This window comes from Triturus cristatus, chromosome 1_2 (assembly GCF_964204655.1).
Source record: "Triturus cristatus chromosome 1_2, aTriCri1.1, whole genome shotgun sequence".
Lineage (NCBI taxonomy): Eukaryota > Metazoa > Chordata > Amphibia > Caudata > Salamandridae > Triturus > Triturus cristatus.
In genome coordinates, this window is record NC_140580.1 from 518,555,261 (window position 1) to 518,579,493 (window position 24,233).

A 24,233-nucleotide genomic window follows, 5' to 3' on the forward strand; every position below is an offset into this window, starting at 1 on the left:
CAAGGGTCATAGAAGGCAATAACTTCCCTAACAGCTCAGGAAGAGGAGGAGATGGAAGTAACTCATAAGCTCAAGGAAAGGTAGGTGGCCGCTGTTTATAAATGGGAAATAAATGAAGGGGAAAAGGGAGGGAGTCAGCATGATCTGGGATCAGCTGGAACTCAGTAGGGCAACAGATAGGTTTATTGGGGTGGCCAACACTTTGCAACATTTTCCCACCAGGGGGAACACATTAGTTCTCCTACGAATGCCCATATTGAGGAGCGCCAGGAATATGGAAGGGATTTTTCAGGGTTGTCGGTTATCTGACTTAGAGCCATTTACTAGCTGTTAAAGGAGTTTTGCTGAGCTGCTGGAGGTAGGGTTTTTGTAGGTTCTTTGAAAGCCAGTGAGCTCAGGTCAGGATCAGTACTGCAGTTAGACAGACTACCAACATTCAGAATTAGGTAAATAATCAATGAACTTCACTGTCCCAAAGGGGCACAGCAACACATTAGAACTTCAGATAGAGTCCAAATGGATTAGCTGGGGCATGACCTCAGTTGAGTGTGGCGGGAAATACAAAAGTACCATTGAAGATCAGATGAGGTTGAAATAAATAAAGGGTTCCAGGACTTTCTTTCTTTTTCTGTCATACCTAAAGTCTGAGAAGTCTGTTGCTGTGAGCACTTTCTGTATTTGTGTTCTACATTCACTAGACTTTTCAGGTTTATCCTGGCCTGGCTATGTATGGTTAAATGACTGAATAAGATAGGTACTAATAAGTCACAAAATTGTCTTGAAAAACTCATCAAATTTACCTAACCACACTTGTACCGCACAGCACAGGTCACTAATACAAATAATGTCAAACATTATAGTACGGCAAACCATGCAGGGCAAAGTAGTACGAGGCTCTGGTGTAATTCAAAAGGAGGATGACTGTAACATCATACAAATATCCATATTCAACAAGAACATCCTGTAAAAGTAATATTAAACGAGCATTTGCAAGGTCATCATATCTGGCTTGCAGTGCAATTATGTCATTTTGTGAATATTTTACACACAGTAGCCACAGGAGGTCGCTCTTTTTCGATGCATGTGAATTTGGGAAGTAAACGACAGTATCCACATCACCAGCAACAGAATGGAATCAATAACACTGTATAATCATCCGCCATATTCTATAGCTCTATCTGTATTTTGTCAGTGCTTGCAACAGACACCTAAGGTTGTCTGTAACAAGATGCTAACAAGCATTGGCATAGCCTATAGGTCTCTCCTTTGGGACCTTATATGTGTTTAGGCATGCAACAGTTGATGTTGTTGCACCAAGGATATTGTGCTGGATAACTAAACACTTATAAGGTCCCAAAGGCGAGGCCTGTTGGCTATGCCAATGCTTGTTTTAACACTCTACTGTAGTACTGTTTTATGAAACTTTTGATCCGTTTGAGCAACAAACAACTTTTTGTTAACACGCACTTACTGCTTTTCCATCGCACTCGTTAGCCTATCATGCACAGAAGAACCAGCGCGAGGTTCGAACTCTCCCCCCGCCAATCAGCTAATGAAAATGAGACTGGCGCCGTTCACTTGCACGTGCAACCAGAGCTGTGGCTGAACAGCTGTCACCGGGAATGCCACCCTCTAGCTTCCAATAGAGCGCGGCTCGGACTTTCCGATCGTCGAGTAGGGAACGAGGCTAGCTTCAACTTCCTCACAACAACTACCCGAGTTTGGAGCGTTCCAGAAACAGCTTGTTGCGACTGTCCAACTAACCACACACCGTGCCGCATATATTCTTTTATTTAACTTAGTGACTGTTGAGCTCCCCATGCTACTCCACTTACCTTTTAAGTTTTCCACCATCTTCCAACAAGCGCCAAATTAAGAAAAATGCGACAGAGAGCATAGACGCGCAGCATTTACCTTGCGGGAGCGAGCGCGATAATTGCTAACAGATGGCACCACTCGCTCCTGCAAGGGAAACGCCAAACGTGCACGCCTTGCAATAGAAAGCAATGAAAAACGTGCACGTTTTTGGCCAAAAAGCTGATCGATTCCAAAAGGTCCCCCGCATAGGCGTGACCTAAAAATAAATACACTTGGCAAGGGTAGGTACCCAAATTGTTTGAAAGGGTACTTTCAGTTAATGATTTTTTAAACAGGAGAATTAAACCTGAAACAAGTGGCTTACTGAAGTACAATTGAATAGACGCATACTCATAAACCAATAGAATTCTATGGTGTTTGGGCAAAACAGATTCTCAAAGAACAGGTAAATAATCCAGTATAGATGTGTCAGAAAGATCTTAAAATGTGACTCCCGCTAAGTATGGAGATCACACACCCAACAAAGTCAAAGCATCAGTGATGACTGCTTTGCGGTTAATTGGCAGCAGGGGGACCAGTGACCATGCATCGAACAGAAAGCATGCAAAAAAATCACTTAATGCACTGATAGTAGCACTACTAATGAAAAGTGAGAACTGTAAGACAATTCAAATGATGTTCCTCAAGCTATTAATGAAGATGGCCACCAAAAAGATTATTGGGGAAAAAGGATGGAAACAAATGAAATTCTAATTTAGAAGACAGACTTGTGAGCAGAATTTCTGAATGCCAAAGCATGGGTACTGTATTTAAATTAAACGAATCTCTAATGCATATAGAGAAATAATTTTACAACCTCTATAAATTTGCATAAAGTTGGACAATTTTCAGTATTTACATTAGCAATACATTAAAAAGAATAACATATTTGTGATTATAAATTATAGTTAAAACCACTGAATGTACACAGATGTCATGAATATTCAGGATTCAAGAAGAAAGACAAGGGGTACATCAACTGAAGGCACTGCAGATGCATGCTACCTAGTAACAGATAGTAGAGTGATCCAGAGACCATTAGGTATTTACTCATGACTGAGCGAGATAAGATGAAATCGTAGAGGTAAGGTCAGTGCTAGAAGTAAGGGGATCCTGGTCCGGCAGCTATTGCTGGCCCAGATCTAGAGTCTGGCCGACCCGGGGAAACATGCTGAATTTGTAGTTTTTTGACGCCAGGACACATTTCCGCAGCCCCCGCATGTTGTCTGCATTTCAATTGGAGCAGCAATATGCAGGACGTCAAGGGGGCATTCTTTGTATTTTATTTCACTTCCAGCCGGGCCAAAACCAAAGGGCTAAATTAAAGAGTCCTCGGCCTTACTTTTGTTAGCTTATCATAAGGCTGGTTGCGTTCTGGAGCCTGAAATAAAGCAAAGGGACACAGCTTATCATCACTTCAGTAGTACTTAAGAGAAACTAGGACTTGAAGGCAGGTTTTTGACTTTGTTCAAATGCCCAAATAACAAATGTGCAAGAACTGTAAGAATGCAACATTTATCTGTGTGTATGAGTAATTGCACCAATAATAATTTAAATGGCATGTACTAATTTATTTTTTTATTTAGTTCTCTTATAGCTCTACTCATCCCAGTGTAGAGTGTCAGAGCACTTTATATCACACACAGAAACAAACTAAATTATACAATTGTGTAAATAGATGTATAGGAAATGTCACCTAAGACAATGAGGGTTATAAGGTGTAGGAATTATATATCGTCCAAACTTGTAGACATTATAACCCCCTCAAAATTGCTGGGCACACAAAGATCTTGTCAGCAGGTGTCTTGACTGCAAGGTATTTTAGAATGCAGCCACGTTTTGACCAATTAAGAACGCTGGAACAGGGGGGAGGAGCCTAGCGCGCAACCAAGATGGCCGCGTAGGTGCGAGGCTCCCGAGGACCTCCGCGACCTCCTACATATATCCTGACAATATCCTGTCCTAGATGAGGGGACTGTGTTGGTGAGCCCGAGCTGAGGTGGCACCCGCTTTCCGCTTCCAAATTGGACCTCGGACTCCGGCGGTAGCACCGATTGAGATTTGCGGCCTTCTCCACGCCGGACCCCGGATTGGAGTTGTGGGGTGATCCGGAGGCAAAGTCAACAACAGCGGCGGGCTGGGCGCGGCGGCTCGCGTACCCCGCACTTTCACTTTCGCTTTTGCACCCTCCTTGCTGTCTCGGCGAGGTTGGGTCGCGGGGCACTGTGAGGTGGTGTGGCCCCGTTGGGGTGCCCTGCCGGCCCGCCGGCTGTGACTTGCCCCGCGGCCCTGAGGTTACCCCCCCCCGGATCCCGTGAACCGGCTTGCCCGCCCTTTACGACGTGCCTGGCACGGCCGTGGGACTGGAACCATGTCCACAAAGCAAGATGGAGATCGGGCAAAGGTGAAATCGACCCGACGTGGCGCAGTCCACCAATCTAACAGCATGGACCGCTATACCCTCCAGAAGGGATCTCCCGAGGTGCCGCGTAGGTCCCCTGAGGGCCCGACTGATGCTCCTGCTCTGCCCGCGGATCTGACCCTGCGGGACGTGATGGGCGCCATCGCTGAGATGAAGGCCTCGGTGGATCAGCGTTTTGATACACTGGCGCAGAAAATTGACTCGGTCCTCGTGGATGTTGGCCTAGTAAGGGCCGATCTATCCAAGACTAATGACCGGGTCGATTCTTTGGCCCACACCACATCGGGCCTCACGACGGATGTGGCAGCCCTCCAAAAGGAGGTGCGCCGGCTTGGCCAGGCGAGCGCGCTGATGGATCGTCGCCTGGAGGATTCTGAGGGTCGGGCCCGGAGGAACAATGTCCGTATTCTCGGGGTGCCTGAGGGACGTGAGGAGGCAGCGGCGGATCTATTCGTGGAGAACTTGATTCTCACCCACCTCCAGCCCCGGGGACTGAGTAAATTCTTCGCGGTGGAGCGGGCCCACAGGGTTCCCGGGGGAAGGCCCAAGGCCGGAGCCCCCCCGAGGCCTCTCATCGCCCGGATTTTCAACTTTCGGGACAGAGACGCTATCCTGCAATCCTCCAGACTACAGGGGCCGGTCAGACTCGACAATATGGATATAAATTTTTATCCTGACTTCACCCCAGCGGTCCAAAAGCAGAGACTAAGCTTTCTCGGAGTCAAACGTCGTCTACGGGACCTAAATCTCAAGTACGCTATGCTTTTCCCGGCTAAGCTGCGGGTGGAGTTGGATGGCCGCACGCACTTTTTTGATCGTCCCGAAGCAGCCGGGGACTGGCTAGATACCTTGCCTGGGGATCGGGATCGGGGGGGTGGGGGGGGAGCGGTGGGGGGAGAGGGCCCGCCGGATCAGGACTGAGGGACTAATATTATGCCTCGCTCTGGACAAAATTGATGTCACTTTTGACTGTTTGCCTGTTCGAGTAAGTCTCCTCCTGTGGAGGTCGTGTGGGGTCTCTTGGGGGTTCTCCCTCCTCCTCTGGGGGTCTAGTTAGTTTCACCATCTATGGGGCGACAGGCACACTGCACTTTGGGGGGGCTGTTTGGGCTCATGCAGGGGTGCAGGGAGGGGGGAGTTCTGTTGGGGTGGGGGAGTTGGGGTGGGGTGTTGTTCGTTTTTACCACAAGGCAAACCCTTTTCTGTACTGTTTTTAAGGTGCTCCCCGGGGGACGACTGATGGCTCCTGTGTGTGATGGGGGGTAGGGATTTGACTTTGTTGTCTTGGAACGTTAATGGACTGGGGGATAGGATCAAACGAGGTGTGGTCCTGCAGTATTTGAAACGAATCTCACCCGATGTAGTCTTCCTGCAGGAGACACACCTTATTGGAAACTCTTTTTGTGCCATGAATCGGCGTGGCTATTGTTTGGTGGCCCACTCGGGCTTCACGTCGGGCTCACGGGGTGTGGGCATTATGGTGAAGAACTCGCTCCCGTTGGAAATTGATGAAGTGCGCCATGATGATAGGGGACGCTATGCTGTTTTAGTGGGGAGAATGGAAGGCAAAGTAGTGGTCTTTGTATCAGTATACGTCCCACCGGGGCTACAGGCGACCACTTTTGCAGACCTGGGGCGCCTCCTCCTGGGCCTTCCGGGGGGACTCCTAGTGGTTGGGGGGGACTTCAATGCGGTGGTTTCTGGGACTCTGGATCGTCACCCCCCTAGGGACCTCCCCCGGGCCCAGGCGTGGTTATCCGGCCTCTTGGATACACTGGGATTGGTGGACTGCTGGCGCTTAAAACATCCCACGCAGTAGCAGTACACTTTCCACTCGGGGGCCCATGGTAGCCTCTCACGGCTTGATCATGTCCTTGTCCCGGCGGCCTATGCTGGGAGTGTGGGGGAGGTGCGCCATCTGGCGCGGGGTATCTCAGATCATTCCCCGCTCCTGTTCCATTTTGATGTCCTTCCGAGGGGTGAGGGCAGGGTAGTTCCCATCAATGCCTGGTACCTGCGCGACCCCACCATTCGCGCTGATGTGATTAAATCCTTGCAGCGATACTTTGATGAGAATGTGGGGTCCGTCCCTTCGGCTATCTCCTTGTGGGAAGCCTTCAAGACAGTTCTCAGAGGAGAGGCCCTGTCCCTTATTTCCCATGCCCGGAGGCGCGAGCGGGAGGAGGTTACCCGGGTGGAGGCCGAAATTGCTGAATTGGAGGGTGATTTAGAGGGCGGAGTGACGGATGCTGCACTACATGTCCTACAACTTAAGCAGGCGGCCTACAGGGCCCTCGTTACGGAGGCGGCCAGGGGCCTCAGTAGGGAGCAACAGGGGCGACTGTATGATGTGGGTGATAAGGCGGGCAAACTGATAGCGTGGTTGGATAAAAAGGAGAGAGTGAATCGTGTGGTCCCGCTGATTGAGAGGACGGATGGTGTGAGTGTCACCGAGCCAGAAGAAATTGTCTCCTGTTTCGCGGATTATTTCCGCGAGGTGTATTCTCCGGTCTCTCCTTGCTCGGAGGAGGACTCCCATTCCCTGCTTAGGGATATCGCGCTGCCCTCCCTCTCGGAGGAGGACAGGGTGTCGCTGGATGCCGCTCCTACATCCGACGAAATTGCCCTCGCCATACGTTCGGTTGCCTCTGGCAAGGCCATGGGCCCGAATGGCATCCCTATCGAGTTATATAAGTTGCGACCAGATGTACTGGCACCCCACCTCCGCGCGATGTTCCTGGCGGCCCACTCGCTGGGCTCCCTCCCGCCGGACCAGCGTCTGGCTACTATCGTGGTGATCCACAAGGAGGGGAGGCCTCGGGACCGGGTCACATCCTATCGGCCTATCTCGCTCTTGAATGCGGAGCCCAAAATTCTCGCTAAAGTGCTGGCCAATCGGCTGGTCGGCGTGGTGGGCGACCTGGTCCACCAAGACCAGTCCGGCTTTATCCCCCATCGCAACACGGCCCTTAATCTGCGGCGCTTGCACGGGGTGCTCGCACGTGTCCCATTCGTGCGGGAGCCGGCCATTTTGGCGTCCTTAGACGCCACTATGGCGTTTGACACGCTTGAGTGGCCATACATTTGGGCGATGCTGGCGAAGTTTGGATTCGGCCCGGGCTTCATCAGTTGGGTCAAATTGTTGTATTCGGGCCCATTGGCGCAGGTGGTGGTGAATGGAAGAGTTTCGGCCCCATTCGAGCTGGGCCGGGGCACGCGACAGGGCTGCCCCTTGTCGCCGCTCCTGTTTGCGCTGGCCTTGGAGCCCCTGGCGGAGTGGCTGCGGTGGCACCCCTCCATCCGTGGTCTCCGTTTGACCCCCGAGTATGAGGACCGTGTGTCCCTATACGCTGACGACATCCTTTTGTACCTAGCCTCCCCACGTAAGTCACTCATAGTCCTGGTTGATGTTTTACGTTCATTCGGCCGGAATTCAGGCCTTGTCATCAACTGGGCTAAATCATGCGTGTATGTGCTCTCTGGGGAGGCTCCTGTCCTTCCGCGGGGTTGTCCGATTCAAATTGCCTCTCAGGGGTTTCGATACCTGGGTGTCTACATTACTCTGGACCCAGAGGCCCGCTACGAGCGGAACTTGCTTCCCCCTCTCCAGCGCTTGAAGGAGGACGTCGTGCGCTGGCGGCGCCTGCCGCTTTCGCCGCTCGGCCGGGCGGCGTTGTTTAAGATGATGTCGTTGCCACGTTTCTTATACGCTCTCCAGAACACTATGGACCCAGTCCCGGCGCGCTACTTCCGTGAGGTGGAGAGTTTACAGCGCCGCCTGTTCTGGGACGGGAGGCCGCGCATTGCCCTGGCGAAGTTGACGCTCCCATGGTATGACGGGGGGATTGCCCTCCCGGATATTAAACGGTATTACTGGGCCTCCCAGCTAGCTGCAATTAACCATGGCCTCTATGGGCCCGCCTTGAACCCGGCATTTGAGATGGACAAGATGCTACTGCCCGGTGGCGACTACATTCGAGCGCTCTACTCTGGCGCGCCCGACGCTCGCTTGACGGGACCTACGCGTGTCATGGTCAGAGTATGGCATGCGGCTAATGCAGCTATGGGGTGGAAGGACCGTTTGACCCGGGCGTCACCGCTGTATGCGTCTGAGAAGTTGGGCTCTCTCTGGACCTCGAAGGGCTTTGGGAGATGGGACATGATAGGCATCAGTAAAGTGGGGGATCTCTGGTCGAGGGGAGGATTTAAAACATTCGAGATGCTGCAGACGGAGTTTCAATTGCAGGGCAGTGAATACTTTCGATACCTGCAGATCCGTCATGCACTGGGCTCCGTCTTCCCAGACGTCGCCTCCATCCCGGAGTCTTCCCCCCTGGAGGATAGAGTGCTAGATGGCCACGTCCCAGACAGCACGATCTCCCTTATTTATGAAAAACTGATTAATGATCGATCGGGCTTGCTGATTGGCCTTCGCGAGGCTTGGGTTGCCGACGGTCTGGAATTGGACGATGAGGACTGGACCTCCGCGGTGGCCTCTCCGAAGGAGGTGGCTATACCGGCTCGCCTTCGCTTCGTCCAGCTTAAGATACTCCACCGGGTCTACATGACGGGGCCAAGGCTTCAGCGTATGGGCTATACTGAGGATGGATTGTGTAAGCGTGGTTGTGGTGCCGTGGCGACCTTCCTGCATATTTTATGGGAATGCCCGAAGGTGGAGCGATTCTGGCGCGGTGTGCACGAGGTCCTGCGAGTGGTTACGCGTGTTGCGCTGCTGCCGGAAGCGAGGAGATGCCTGTTGAATGTGTGGGAACCAACTGACTACTCGGCTCCGCAAACGTGGTGGGTGACTCTGGGATATATGATTGCTAAGCGTGATATTGCGCAACTGTGGGGATCCCAGAACCCCCCGGCGGTGTCGGCCTGGAAAGAGCACATGGACTGGTGCATGTTTTGAGAAAAGGTGGTGTATGTGGCGAGGGGTAAGCCTGGGACATGGGTGAAAGTGTGGGGCCCCTGGAACGCCTACCGTGGGAGTATTTGCGCGCCACCGTTGCTGCCTGCTGCCTCACCAGCCCCGTCCCCTTAGCTGACTCCTTCCCCTAGCCCCGGGCACAGGGTTCCCCCAGTCCTCGCTCTGTTTCCCTTCCCCTCTTTGGACTCCTCTGGATAGTTGGGGTTCCCCATTGGGGAGCACGTGCTGCTACTTTTGACTGTGGGTAGCCTTGTGGGTGTTGTTTTCTTGTTGTTTGTATAAAATGAAACCGTACTGTGGGGTATTATGGCTGTGGCCCATGATGTTGATAACTCCTGCTTATGCTCCTTTGTAACGCCAAGTGTTCTATGAACGTATGCCATATGTTTCTGCCATTCCTAGCGGCCGGCCGGAAGGTTGTGGGCCCATATTTGTATATTCTTGAGATTTGTAATAAACGGTTTCAAAAACAAAAAAAAAAAAAAAAAAAAAGAACGCTGGAACAGATTTACTGGCACATTCGTCCTTGCTGCTAATTTCTTTGCAGCCGATTAAAAATATAAATTGACAGACACTGCTTTTCATGACTCCGCTCCTCACAAATTCACCTTTTTCCTCTGCCACACCTTGACCCCCATTTTATGGGTTCCCGGAGTTATTTTGTTCCATTTCCCTCACTGTATGTAGCTGATTGTGAGAAAGTGTGTTCTTTCTGCATGGTTGCCCCTACTTTTTGCTGAACTGCTGATGTACTTTGACTAAGTGTGCCCTGGGCTCCTGCCAATCAGGAACCAAGGCCTATGTCCGTTCCCTAAAACTGCATTGAAGACCAAACCCAATTGGCACTCTCTGGCCACAGGTCAGTCCCTGGTAAATGGTACCACAGGTACCCAGGGCACTGATCAGGGAAGACCTCTAAGGGCTGCAGCACTTATTGTGCCACCCTTAGAGGCCCTGTACCTTTACACTCACACACTGCCTTTGCAGGTTGTGTGTTTTGGCGCAGAACAAAGTGAAGAGTCGACATGACACACATCCCTGTGTGCCATGCCTACAACCCACTGCCCTGGCATAGATCAGCCACCCCTCTAGCTGGGTGCACCATACCAGTGGTGAGGGTACAGGTACATGAGCCCTGTACCCCTACAGTATCTAAGCCAATTCTTAGACATTGTAAGTGCAGTAATGCCAGCATATTAAACCCACACTGATGCCAGTGTGGGATTTAATGAAAATGCACACAGAGGTCATCTTCGAGCTGCGCTCTGAAAAACGACCTAACACTAGTGTCCAGGCTGAGTGGCTGCTCCCCAGCTGCCACCACCAGACATGTTTCTGGACCCCTGGGTCGAGAGCCTGCTGCTCTCGGGGCCCTGGAACAATGCACGTCCTGGGACAAGGTGCCAAGCCTCCTCCCCCAGGATGGGCTGGGTCCATGAAGGGGAAGCTTCAAAGGCTTGCCGCCTTTGTGAGCTTCACCAGGCCTTTTGCTGCTTCCAGCAATTGGTCCCCTCCAGTTCTGACCCCCACTTTGGGTGGGAGAACCGGCGGAAAAAAAAAGAGAAGGACCGAACAGCCGTGCTGAAGCTAAGAAGAGGAGGACGCCCACTGACTTGGCCCCAGCCCTACCGGCCTGTCCTCACCTCGAACCAGCAGAAGAGAAACTCCGGTGTGTCTTGCAGCCAGCAACCTCAAGAACCCTGAGGACCTGCCCTGCCTTCCAAGGAAAAGACATTGTCTCCCGTGAACACTGGATTTGTTCCCAGCAGACTCCAGCTCTGGCAAAATCCGCGAGTCTGCACCACTCTGCACCTGTCGCCCACGGGCTGTGTTCGAGTGGCCCAACACCATGAGGAGGTCTCCCCGGTGATTCTGACCCGAAATCTGGTGACCTCTGACCGGCCTCGAATCTCCCAGCGAAGCCTGCAGCCTCTTTCTGAAGACTCCACCCGCACCCCCCGCTTCACCCCCCACCGACCAAGACCGGAGCTGGTAAGAGAAACCTGACGCCTAAAGACATCCCTGCCCCACGGCCTTTGGTGGCCCAACCAATGGCGTCCCAGCATCCCCAGGTATCCCAACTTATCTCTCAAACCGGTGGTCACCTTCAGAAGATCTTCGTCCCGGGGCATGCAGTCTTTGTTGAAACCAGAGAATCCCCATTGACATCAACAGGGCACCCGACGCCAAAACAGCACTTTGCACACAGCGGCCCCTGCACCGCTGCAGTGCACCTTTTGTGCTAAACAGGATCCCCCTTTGCCTTAAGCCAAACACCAGGAGCTTTGCTCCCACAACCCAGTGGCCTGCTCGTAAGCAGCCGCCAACCGGAGGCCCTCTATCCCCTATTGGATAACAATGGGCCTAAGCACTCTGCACCCGGCCGCTCTAGTGCCGCGTGGGATGTAACATGAGTGTATCCTTGACCCTGGGGGAACCCTTGTTCTTACCCCAGAAACTCAACCCCAAAGACCCATTACTTACTTGGTAACTGTTAACTTAATTTCCCCCCATAGGAACCTGTTGACTGTTTTTCTCTGAAAAATGTTGTAAGTGTGGAGTTGATTTGCATGGAAGCCTGAAAAGTTACAATTTTACAAAACTGATTTACTTACCTTTTCTCCAGGAAATGTCCCAGTGTGATATCTAGGCATATCGCGCTGAGTAGAAAAGTAACTTAAAAATTAATCTGTACAGTAATTTCAATACATTGACTTACCTGTATCTCATTTAGCTTCATTTGAACTTGCTTTCACGTGTAAACACTGCATAATCTTTTGCAAAGCATTTATTTCACTTACCTGTGCCAGGCTTGGCTTGGTTCTAGAAATAAAATAACAACAATATTTTTTCTACAAACAAAATTGGTCTGAGTTCAGTCTTTGAGTGTGTGACATCATTTACTGATTGAGTGTGTACAACAAATGCTTAACACTACCCTCTGATACAGTTTTACTGCTCGCCTACACTACCACAAATAGAGAGTAAGGTGCGATCTACTTTTACCTCTGCCTACCTTTGGGGTTCCACTGGACTCTGTGCACATTATATCTCTTTTTGGTATAGTATATACAGAGCCAGCTTCCTACAATGATCAGCAGATTGGGTCGAAGGAAATCACCAGGGTGCTAGTGTGGGCTGTGACTGCCATTTGAAAGGTCCGCGAACCCCCTCGATTGACCCTAATCTGCAGGATTCCTAGGGTAGAGAGAGGTTAGACATATTGCCCATCCATCCTTGGAATGTTTTCTTCCTCAGTGAGATGCCATCTAATGTCCTCACCCCTTTGTTTTCTCTTCATAATACTCTGCTGGCATTGCATGGTCAATTTGGCATCTCATCCTTTGTTTATGTTTACCAACGTGCATCCTGATTTTCGATGAATTCTAGCCAGCATAAAGCAGTTCATAAGGCGTTTTACACTTGTACACATTGCAGGCAGTGTAATTCGTAGATGTAGACAATGCTCTGGAGAAGGTATCATGCTGGAATATATTGCTATTGTATGTCAGGTCACATTCCACACTGCTGGCACATCTGTTGTGTCCCTTAAATGGGTAGTAAAGTCCACAAGGAGGTCATATAAAGGACTGCATCCTGGTGTTGAGGTTGCTTTATGTCAAAATCTCATATCTGTTCCTTGGGCTTTTCCAACTGATTATCAAGTGCAAATAGCTATCACTCTGAACATAATCTAAAATAAGTTCTATCTATTGTACTAAAATATCTGGCTGCTCCCAGATTCATGGAACTTTACTAAAGTGTCCTCTTTCTCTGTTGGCAATTGGTTAAAATGCTGGGCGAGGCAGTTCTACCAAACACCACTCATATAATACAAATACTGGAAAAGGCCCATGCACGTGAGTTACAGCCGTCTTTAGTGTGGGGGAGCGTAGGTCCTTGAGATGTTCAAATTAACTGAAGTACTTATCTTCACGCGCGCGACTCTCAGCTTCATTTGCTACTCAGCATAGTCTGTTCTGCTACTAGGCCTGCCATGTTTCACCCACTAGAGGTGAATACAAAGAAACCCCTGATTTAAATATAGGGATGCTATTATTTGATTTAACTTTTAGCCGCGTACATTTATTCCTGTTAGTGGTTGTGTGAGGTTTGGTGTGTCGAGGTGACGCAAGGATCAGGCACCACAGAGTCTCCTCAAGCTAAAAGGAGCAGCTATTTTTCCACATTCTCCAAAGCAGCAGAAATGGGCTACTTGCTTTAGCTCCTTTAATTTACAGACAAATGGACTGGTGGCTCTCAGGAACACGGGGGGGGGGTGGGGCGCGAAGGTTTGCACGTCTCATTATGCAGCAATGTTCCTCCCCCTTACTTTAAGTTTGCAGCTATATACACACACTGTATATGTGTGGGTGTGCATGGGGGGATAACATTATATTGACCAGCTTATGCTCCCACTAATGCCAGGCTGAAGCCCTCAAACGTGGGTCATAAATGTATGTCTTATGGTCGCCAGCTGAGGTTGATATCAAACTTATGTCTTGGAAAAAAAAGGCCGGTCACCAAATCGCAATTCATGTGGAACCTCTCCTGTTAGCCTGAAACAAAACTTTATTAAATTATCTGTTTCATCCATTTTGGTGTTATGTGCAGTGAACCTTTCGCCACATACAGTTCCTTTGATGTCCGAAATTAATCCTGTCCTCCTACCAAAGACAGAAATAGTATATTTGCAGGGCATCTGTGACCAGGTCAGTGGCGCAATGGAGTTGGGGCTGTCGGTCTAAGTACCTCAGACCTTCCACCTTATTTAAAGCAGATGGTCCGATGTACCTTTTTGCTTGTTCGGTTCAATCAGGAAAAGCCTAGTGAGCCCTAACAGAAGAAATATAGAATGAAACCCATTCAAATGGGCGGAAACTCTCAGGTTGTCAGGCCATTAATTTTTGTTTTGCAAAAAAACCTCCTGCTTTGAGAGCTTGTTTTGGTAAAAACAAAAAAAAAGTTAGCTGAGTAGCTGCATGATAAATGGTAGCCACTCAGCAAACTTACAATGGCTTTAGAGGAGTGGCCATTGCAGAAGCTTCTATGAAGGCATAGAGATCTCTACCAGGCAATCAAAGATCTATAAATATGATGGACAGCAGTCCAGCAGGGTAGCGGAGGTTATTACCTCCACCCCCTGTCAGGAGATGGGCTGCCTGCCAAACTCTAAATGAAGCCCTAACACATGTCCTTTGGTGCCACATTGCAGTTTCTAGCACTTCGCCGATGATATCTACCCCCCCCCCTAACATACAGAACACAGGCAGCTGAAATGGTGGATTGTTCAACGAAGAACATGCCTATTGGTTCTTTGCTGTTTACTCTGAGGTCCATCTTGCCCCCTAGAGCCTTGTCTTGATGCACTGCAGTGTATTTAACTGGAATTTACAGTCGGCTAAACTGAGGTGAATATCACTGAGCAGCTGACTGCCAGTCTCACTTCATTTTCCTTACACCAGTTATCGCTGTGATGTCGAACTTACCCAATTCACCCTACAAATCTATTCTATCTGCAACATCCTTAGGGCACATTGTTCTGGACTTTGTTCTGAGGCTGATAATATTCAATCGCTTCCCTGGTGGGCACATCAACCTCATGTTAAGAAACAAAAACAGAATGTTGATAGATCAGAATTGCCGATTGCGCCAATGGAAGGCAACCCACTGACAAACGTGAATCGGGAATTAATTTTTTTTTAAACTGGCAGATACTGGCTATCCTATTTACTTTTTATCTTCTGTTTAAACTGATGGCAGAGCAATTCAAAATGAAAAACCCTTTATTTTATTTTGTTCTTTCTACGGCTTGCTATCCTTGACCCCTCTGTGATCAGCTTCAAGCCATCACATGCTTAATTCTTGAGAAAACTGTTCAACAAACCAGTGCAAAAACTCTGCAAATGTTTAAGGAAGTTGGCTTCTCACCATTTATTAACTAAAAAAGTATAGGTTACTATTAGCTGATGGCAAGATCTCTCCAGCATAAATTATTGATTCTAACACCACATCACCCCTACAATGCCTCCCTCCAGCTACATTAAATTGATCGACTGCAGTTGTGATACTCCTGATCCTGTCATTTCTTTCACGTACAAGGAAACAAGGGCCACCCTGCTCCCAAGGAACCATGGTATCCATTATATATCAAAGGAACAATGGCTCCTGCGGACAATGTATGGGATACTTAATAATAGCTAAGCACAATGGCAATAATCATGGGTCAAAGGATGCCGAAAGAGAAAAAAAGTATACAGAACACACATTAGAATTCAAATGCGGTTCGTGTAAATATTGCATCTGTATTATGATGCAGATAAAGAAAGTGCTTGTTGTCTCAAGTGAACTTAGAACCTACATATCAAAGAGTGACACATTGTGACACACAGTAAGGTTACATAGTGTACAAAAACGACCATTCATCAAATATACAATAATTATTTACCGCCATACGACACATTAGTAGGGGCTGAGAACGGTTTGTTTGAAGTGCGTGTCGACGGCGTTTTGACCCCACGTTCAACAGGGGGGTCTCATATGGACCTAACAATGAGGGATACCTGAAGGAATAACAATAAATTGCTAGGGTGGTGATGTGCACATCATCAGGGGAGTGACTCAAAACAGAGTTTTAAGAAAAAATAGTTACTCACATGGGGCCCAGCCGGGCGCCCTGTGAGGGGAAAGGAGAACTGACAGTTGTTATGGCATTTAGCCGCTGCACATGTCCGTGTTCAAATAAAGAGTAAACACTTCAATCCATGTTACAATTTAACTTCCGGGGTATGGAAGCAAGAGAAGTGGATGACTCATGTCTTGTATTTTTCAAAAGGACTGGGCCGCTGTAGTCAGCCGCACAATGCAGTGAATGTTAATTGAATTGTAAGCATACCGATCTTAGGAGGACCACCGAAATCTGCCTCCTTCTGCCAAATGACATTTCTTTGGCAGCTACAGATATGAAACACTTATATTATATACTCCTCAGTCCTCATCACTATCGATGTACAATATGTTTGACAGGCGCATGTGACTGGTGTGGGAGCAAATTGAGGTTACCCCAAATTTTAGACATCCCAAAATTTACCTTCATCAATCCTCCCGCAATTACTGGATCAGAGACGTGCCCCGTGTTATGGCACGTCCCAAAACACTACAATTGAGCACAATACTGTACATTAATATTTTAGATTGATTAAAAATAAGGGGGGCCTAATCAATAATAATGTTCTAGATCAATGAAAAGTTTAAGGGAATTATTAAAAAAAAAAGTGTAACAGTCAATGCCATGAGGGCTCTCAGATGCAGTGTGGAAAGGTCAGAAAATATTCTAAGTTCCAAACGGGCAGCAAAATCAGAAAATAAATTGACAGCATCCTTAGCAGCATCTATGTCTCTAGAAAATCGTGTGACTCACCCCTAAAATCAAGGGTTTTTTATACACAATTCTTGAATAGAAAATAAGGTCTGCGAAATCATTGTGGTGTGAATGAATGTGCCATTTCTTCAGCAAATTAGAGCACTTGAAAAATAAACAGTATTACCTGAACACCTGAGCGCTATCCAATTTTCTTGAACAATGATTCAGCACCCTCTGTGCTAATGTCATCAAGAGATGTCACACTATTCGAATGAATAGATTGAATTGAAGCAGCAGATGATGTGGTTGCATGTTGCCAATTACATCCCAGTTGTAAAAAAATTACCATGAGCAGAACAATAACAACAATGAAAAATATTTTAATTCATTGCAGCTTGACTGTGTTCTGCGGAACTTGTGGGGAGAGAATGTGCTCAAGCGGGGGAAGCACAGTTGAGTGACAAGGAGGACTTCCATTTTAGTTAAAACTATGCTTGCACAAAAATGTGGACTAACTAAAATGCAATAATAAATACACTTTTACACATCTTAGAAAACTTGTTTAAAAGGAATTCTATAAATTCAGTCTTTAGATGTTAAATCGTGTGAGAAAACGTATTGCATGTTGTTAATCGCGCACAAAAATATAAATCTAATGATAAACTAAGAATTCTAAAAACAATGGAATTGTCAACGTGATCACATAAATAATCTGCACAGGTAGCATGTACCTGTTGTATCGCCCTTTTGATTGCCTGTATCACTTTATTATGCATTTTCAATTTTATGTATGTTTAATATCTTAATTTGAGTGATGCCTTTTTTATGAAGCTTTATGGGGCTAGTCCCTGAAATAAACTTATGTACTACTATAAATCTATAAAATTATTTTACAGTGGTGACCTGAAATTTGGAATGAGCAGTGTGAAAGAGAGTGATGCAAGAATCTGATAGGGTATACATGAGCCGCAAGATCAATTGATGATTAAATGGAAATTGGGGTATATGTAGCAGCAGGTTCACGCCTAGAATGTTGGGTTTGGAGTGATTGGGTGACAGTGCTTTTATTGCAAACCTTGGAAGAATAGAAGTCAGAATTCCCTCCTGCCGTTCTCTTTAGCGTTTCCATGATGCCCTGAATATGCCCAAAGTCATGCTGCAGAGTGGTCCATTAGGCACATATTCCATGTTAGGGGGTGTGGCCAGCTGTGATGGTGTGCCTTGGGGGCAGGTCACAATGCACTACAGAGTGCTTGCTTGCAGAGGCGTGCTGCTACCCAGACCCTGTCTGTGGCACAGCACAGTGACACAGGACACTGATCATCAACCAAGCATTTCACTTGAGCATTGACACGTTATCAAAAGGTTCTGGGTACAACCGTGCAGTGCCCCTACACTTGTCATTTAATATACAAACGCCAAAGAAATATTTTAAAAAATACCACAACACCAACGATATTCATATCAAACATGCCTGCAAACGTAACCTCTAGGCATGCAGGAGTATTATTCAAAAATATGGAACTCAGTGCCTTACTGTTATGAGCTTACCCTAAGGCAGGCGTATGTTGTTTGTGGTATTTTTGAACATATGTGAATACTTTGGAACAATAAGAACAGCATCCGCTGTGTACAAACAAAACTGTGGTTTTATTGACAACTAAACTTGTTGATTTGAAGTAGCATTGAAAATAAAAGACTGGAGCCAAGCCTAAGGCACATAATGAAGAATTATTTTGCTGTATGTTTCAGATTCCCTATGCAATGTATATGTAATCCTAAAGAATGCAATGATTATGCAGATGTACGAGTGGACTAACTCTCTTTATATTTTGAAGGAATACATTTTGAAAGCACAAACTCATTCAATAAGATGAATATTTGATTTATGAGATATTTCGATTATTGGCTGTAAGAAGAACGATACTCATAAGTGCAATATTTAAAACATAAAATTAAAAACTCTTCCGCGCTTGAGAGGTTGGAGGTCCTCCATGGTTTCAGAGTGGGTTATTGGGTTAGACCTCGCCTTTCCCTCTTTCACAATTCCTGAATAAACCTTTAGGTTGATTATTTAGGGTCAAGATATGGAAATAACTGTAGTGAGCACACCCTGCTGTGGTTCTCCCCTTATCAATGTGTAAATTGACCTGGGAGTCTTAAGAAAATGTGACTGATACATATGTAGGTGATGTTAGTTGTAAGGTTTCTTTCGTTTGAAGAAACTGAAAGTACATTGATGTCGCTGTTTGCTTGTTGTTGTAGTCTCTGTAATTGGCCTCATCCCTCAAGGAGAAGAGTCTGGAAATGCCGAAAAACTAGCAGCATTCATTTGTTCAAGTAAGTACATTAAAGACCATATGGATGTAGCTTTTTAATTGCTGGTCTTTTCGTCCTAGTTAATAATTTAAGGTCTCACAATAAGGTCCCCTAACGCTTTTTTTTTTTAAAGGGGAGTTTTGTTAGGCCTGGGGGAAGTTCAAATTAGGCTGGGGGAATTCACATAATTTTCGGAATTTTGGAATACTCTTGTTCTGCAAAATTATGCCACTTCGCGTAATTAAGCAGTCAAAATGTACCGCACACGCATGTATACAACAGAACATGAGTGTACGTTATTCGTGTTGCTTTTATTTTTTTGTACTATTTTTAAGTGGGGCATGCATCCTCACATCAAAATCTGACACTAGGATACATTTCACGCTAAAATATAGTGCTAAATGGCAGCTTTGCTTTTTGCATAACTCTACATAATTTTGACGGAATTTCACGTACTCATGCAAAAGCAATTTAAGGAAATGTTTGGTTCGCCCCTAGTCTTGTACAGTTTACAAGATTCCTGCTTTGCAAGTATGGGATTATATTTTCACAAAGCAGTTAGAGTGGACTCTTTTGGGAGAAATGCTACAGTTACTGTACAATGCTTCATAAATTGCATCTTCTACAAGTTAGAGTATTTCAACATTAGCCTTGATTGCATAAATGTAAAAGGCCTATTGCCTATACTAGAAACTGCAAGCCACACTCTTAAGTATCCCGGGTCTAGAAATTGGCCAACTAAGTGCTTCAATGTGAATCTGTATAATGTTGAATGTGACCTCAGTAATCAAAAGTGCAGTGTGCCGATCACTTGCAGTCCTGACTTCTTACTCAGGATTTCCTCGCAACTGACATTTTATGGTGTATGAATGAACACACTTTCTGTGTAATTGAGTGATTTTTTTGTGCTGCTCATCCACACACACATCTATATGGTTTATCCAGATGTGCATGCCTGGAGGTGGTCGGGCTCCAAGATGACCAAGTGTCTTGCGAATTCTGGTGCTGTTCTACTATCAGGGGTATCTGGACTGGGGGAGAGTAGAGTGGGGATATGGTCGGCCTCTCTCAGGAGCGAAGTGAGCAGTGCTCCGATGGGATGGCTCTGTAGTGCTTGTGGTGCAGACATCCGGCCTCCTGAATCAGAGGCCCCTGTGGGAAATAATGATCCTACCATGGCACCCTGACAGTTCTTGCCGGGACCAGATATGGTGCTGAGGATCGTTGCTCGTTATCTGTGTAGTCCTCTGGGGACATGAGTGTTCAGGTGAAGCTGGCATCCGTGATTATCTCCTAGGGGACCAGAGACGTCTGTGGCATGAGAGATGGAGTGAGTCACTGACGCAAGGGTGATGCAGGAGAGCACGCCGTTTAGGTACTAGCCTTTCGCTCCTTGCACTGTGACAATTGGACTACACTGGCACTGTTGAGACCAAAGCAAGAAAATAAGGCGAGGACTTTTTCTCCCAGAATCGCTTCCTCCAGGAGGAAAGGCTAGAAAGGGAAAGATGTCAGTGACACAAAGTGAGAGGCTGATAATGAGGACTTTTAAAGAGATGCCTGGTACTGTACAGCAGATGCAGTCCAGAGTATCCTCTATGGAGGGGACTTTGGATTCTCCTGTGAGCCGTATCTCCAAAACTGAATGGGAGATGGGTGACCTGTGCCGAAGAGTAGGTGCAACGGAGACCAAGCTGAGAATGAGGAAAAGGCAGAAGATATCAGGATCCTGGTGTTCCTAGCTGCAGCCGGGACATAGAGTCTGATGCCCGAATGTTTTTAAATACAATAGCACAGGAGGGTGTGAAAATGGAATCTGTGAAAGTGACTAGGGCATCTTGTTTGCTCACTAAAGGCCTCTCTGTGGTGGAAGCTGCAAATCGTAGTGTGCTGGTGGGGTTGGGGGATACGCATCAGAGAGAGATTATGATCAAACTGCCAGCTAAGAAAAGCAGCCTGATTTCTGAGGGGTCCAAAATTCATATTTTCCCAGCTTTTAGCCATTCAGCCCTACTGAGAAGGGAAGACCTGCAGCTTTTGAAGACGGACTTTGTGGCAGCGGGGAAAGAAGCTTCCTTGTGGTTCCCTGCAGACTTTGTGACAGTGGGGAAAGAAGCTTCCTTGTGGTTCCCTGCTGACTTTGTGGCAGCGGGGAAAGAAGCTTCCTTGTGGTTCCCTGCTGACTTTGTGGCAGCTGGGAAAGAAGCTTCCTTGTGGTTCCCTGCAGACTTTGTGACAGTGGGGAAAGAAGCTCCTTGTGGTTCCCTGCAGACTTTGTGGCAGTGGGGAAAGAAGCTTCCTTGTGGTTCCCTGCAGACTTTGTGACAGTGGGGAAAGAAGCTTCCTTGTGGTTCCCTGCTGACTTTGTGGCAGCGGGGAAAGAAGCTTCCTTGTGGTTCCCTGCAGACTTTATGGCAGCTGGGAAAGAAGCTTCCTTGTGGTTCCCTGCAGACTTTGTGACAGTGGGGAAAGAAGCTTCCTTGTGGTTCCCTGCAGACTTTGTGGCAGTGGGGAAAGAAGCTTCCTTGTGGTTCCCTGCTGACTTTGTGGCAGCGGGGAAAGAAGCTTCCTTGTGGTTCCCTGCAGACTTTGTGACAGTGGGGAAAGAAGCTTCCTTGTGGTTCCCTGCTGACTTTGTGGCAGCGGGGAAAGAAGCTTCCTTGTGGTTCCCTGCAGACTTTGTGGCAGTGGGGAAAGAAGCTTCCTTGTGGTTCCCTGCTGACTTTGTGGCAGCGGGGAAAGAAGCTTCCTTGTGGTTCCCTGCAGACTTTATGGCAGCTGGGAAAGAAGCTTCCTTGTGGTTCCCTGCAGACTTTGTGGCAGCTGTGAAAGAAGCTTCCTTGTGGTTCCCTGCAGACTTTGTGGTAGGTGAGAAAGAAGATACCTTGTGGTTTCCTGCAGACTTTGTGGCAGCGGGGAAAGAAGTTACCTTGTGGTTCGCTGGGACAGTTGTTTGCAGTAGATGGTGGGAGGACACATGTTCCCCAGCCTTAGTGATGCCAGAGGCTACTTGAACTCTGTAATGAAATTACAGTCCAAGGAAGAGGAGGAGCTCCAAACTGGTGCGCACTGGTCTGACGTTGGCAGCGTCGTGGTATGCCTGAGATGTTCTGATGTGAGGGTCCTCCAGCTTTAGGCTGGACGACATCGCAATACCTTCTTGTGTTTTTTTACTGCAATACATGTTAGAGTTTATTGGTGTGAAATATGTTGGAAGTCCAATACCGTTGATTCTTCCTCTGTCCATCCCCTAGTCTGAGTTTATGTTGATGGGGGCTGAATAAGATGTTGTTGGATAGAGAGACAAAAAATGTTTTTCCTTTTTATAATGGTATATAAAATGCCTTTCAGCAATTGTTGTGGGAGATTTTGCTGGTGTATATTCCTTATGCCACCTGATTTCTGATGAACAGATTTAAACCTAAATGTACAGGCCCTTGTGTTCACCTGAGCCTCTTCGCCCAAATGTTTAGACGTTCCAACAGAATGCACACACCTACCTTTGTAATAAAAATTGTTAGTATGAAAAGCCTGAATAGTTATTTACCCCTTTAGATAGACTAGGTTCAGGTGTATTGACATTGCTTTCTTAGTCCTCTTTCTTTGACCGGTCATATTTGTACTTGGCTAATTGTTTACACATATCTTTGTAACTAATTGTTTAAACTCACTAGGCCTGATGATACCCCTATTTTAAGTGAAGCGAACGGCAGTGCAACAATATAGCTGGCAAAGTCATGCTTCCCACAGATAAGATATTCCTCACTTGGTCCATTAATCATAGTAGCAGAACAAATTAGACCCCTTATGTTTACCACCATGGGCACAACATAATGCTGCAATCACATAGTTGGGAAAGCAATGCCACCCCAACAGTACCTTCTAGCCTCTCAAACAGTTATGCCTCGCAAGGTTAAAGGAACAGCTCATCTTTTACCGCGTCTCAGAAAACAGAGAAAAAACCCAGACAGCACAGCTGGGTGGCCACTTGACAAATATTTTCCTTCTGACATGAGGTACTCAACAGAATGTTAGGGTTCTGTCACTTCACACAAACACATGTGCAGTACTTTAACCAGGACCTACAGTGGCTTTTCCTTCAAACCAATCAAAAATAGCATTATCACGCCTGAGAACAGGTCCATTATTACACAACCAAACCACTATGGCAGTGTAGAAAATGACTTGTTCAACTAGAAAACCCAACCACAATGACACCTTACTAAATACTTGTGTTCAGCCAGGACCCCCACAACAGTTTTGAATGGCTCCCCTTGACTGCTGCAAGTGATATAGGGGTCTTAAACCTTTCCTGTAAAGACAGGAACCTTCGTGCTTCACGAAGGCAGGTGAAGTTTCCAACTTGAATGAATGAATAAATGAAATAAAATTTATAGAGCGCGATGGCTACCCGGAGGCCTCCCAGCGCTGCGAACAGGTACAGGAGACAGGGGAGCCCTGGTAATTGTCCCTGCCACTAATATGTATCTACTATCCTTATGCATGAGGGATTGGTAGTGTTTGAATTTATAGACTGGTGCTTAAGAGTTTCTATAGTCTTAGAGTGCACAGAATGTGAGCAAAAGTATTTATTTATGTCCAGTTATTTGTATATCTGGCATCATTTCTCTGCGGTGATTTCCCACACCATCATCTCATTTCCACCTGTCTATAAATATTAGCAAGTCTCCCTAATGTTAATTTGGCTATTGAGACCCTTAACAAGTGTGAGTAATAAATGATTCGCCTTAAGGTAAAAAATAGTATATTATTACATTTTACATAGTTGTGTTCTTCAACGCAGAGGTGTGTCTAGGAGTTATGTGTTTTTCTCCAGTTGCATACACCAATACTTGCCTCACACCAAGGACCGCATAACAGATGCTATTCAATAGTGATGGTAATTAGGGTGCACTTTTCGAAGTATAATGTGGCGTCTCAAACTAAGCTCGTTTTGGAATCTACAAGTGTGATTGTGTTAGATCACATACTTCAGATCATTGAGTTTGGTGGTTATACTCAGATATTTGATATTTTTAATATCAGCACTATTGTTAAGAATCGAATACATTCTCAATGGGGTGGGGGTGAGGGTTGTTCGTGGGCGGGGGGGGTTGCATTTTGTATTTACATATTGTTTCGCTATTGTTAGGCTTTTTATCTGTGCACTGATCACTCACCATTTTCTGAGCCATGCTCATATTACTCTACTGCCTATGGGCTCTGTGCCCCTACTGCCTAGGTGCCACTGCGGTACCGGGGTCCCCTGCCGGTCACTCCGGAGGACGCACCTAGCCTGTATGAAAACTATACATATCGCACCCAATGCCGTGCCCACA

The 24,233-nt window shown here is 47.0% G+C and overlaps 1 protein-coding gene across 6 annotated transcripts in view; it reads left to right on the forward strand.

Annotated features, from left to right (window-relative positions):
- The window catches only part of UROS (uroporphyrinogen III synthase), a 426,340-nt gene that overhangs the window by 308,445 nt on the left and 93,662 nt on the right, over positions 1-24,233 (forward strand). For all 6 annotated transcript variants that reach the window (XM_085606248.1, XM_085606250.1, XM_085606246.1 and 3 more), the window contains one exon: positions 18,841-18,915. In XM_085606248.1, the coding sequence (XP_085462374.1) occupies positions 18,841-18,915 (75 nt within the window). The remainder of the gene's footprint in view (positions 1-18,840; positions 18,916-24,233) is intronic.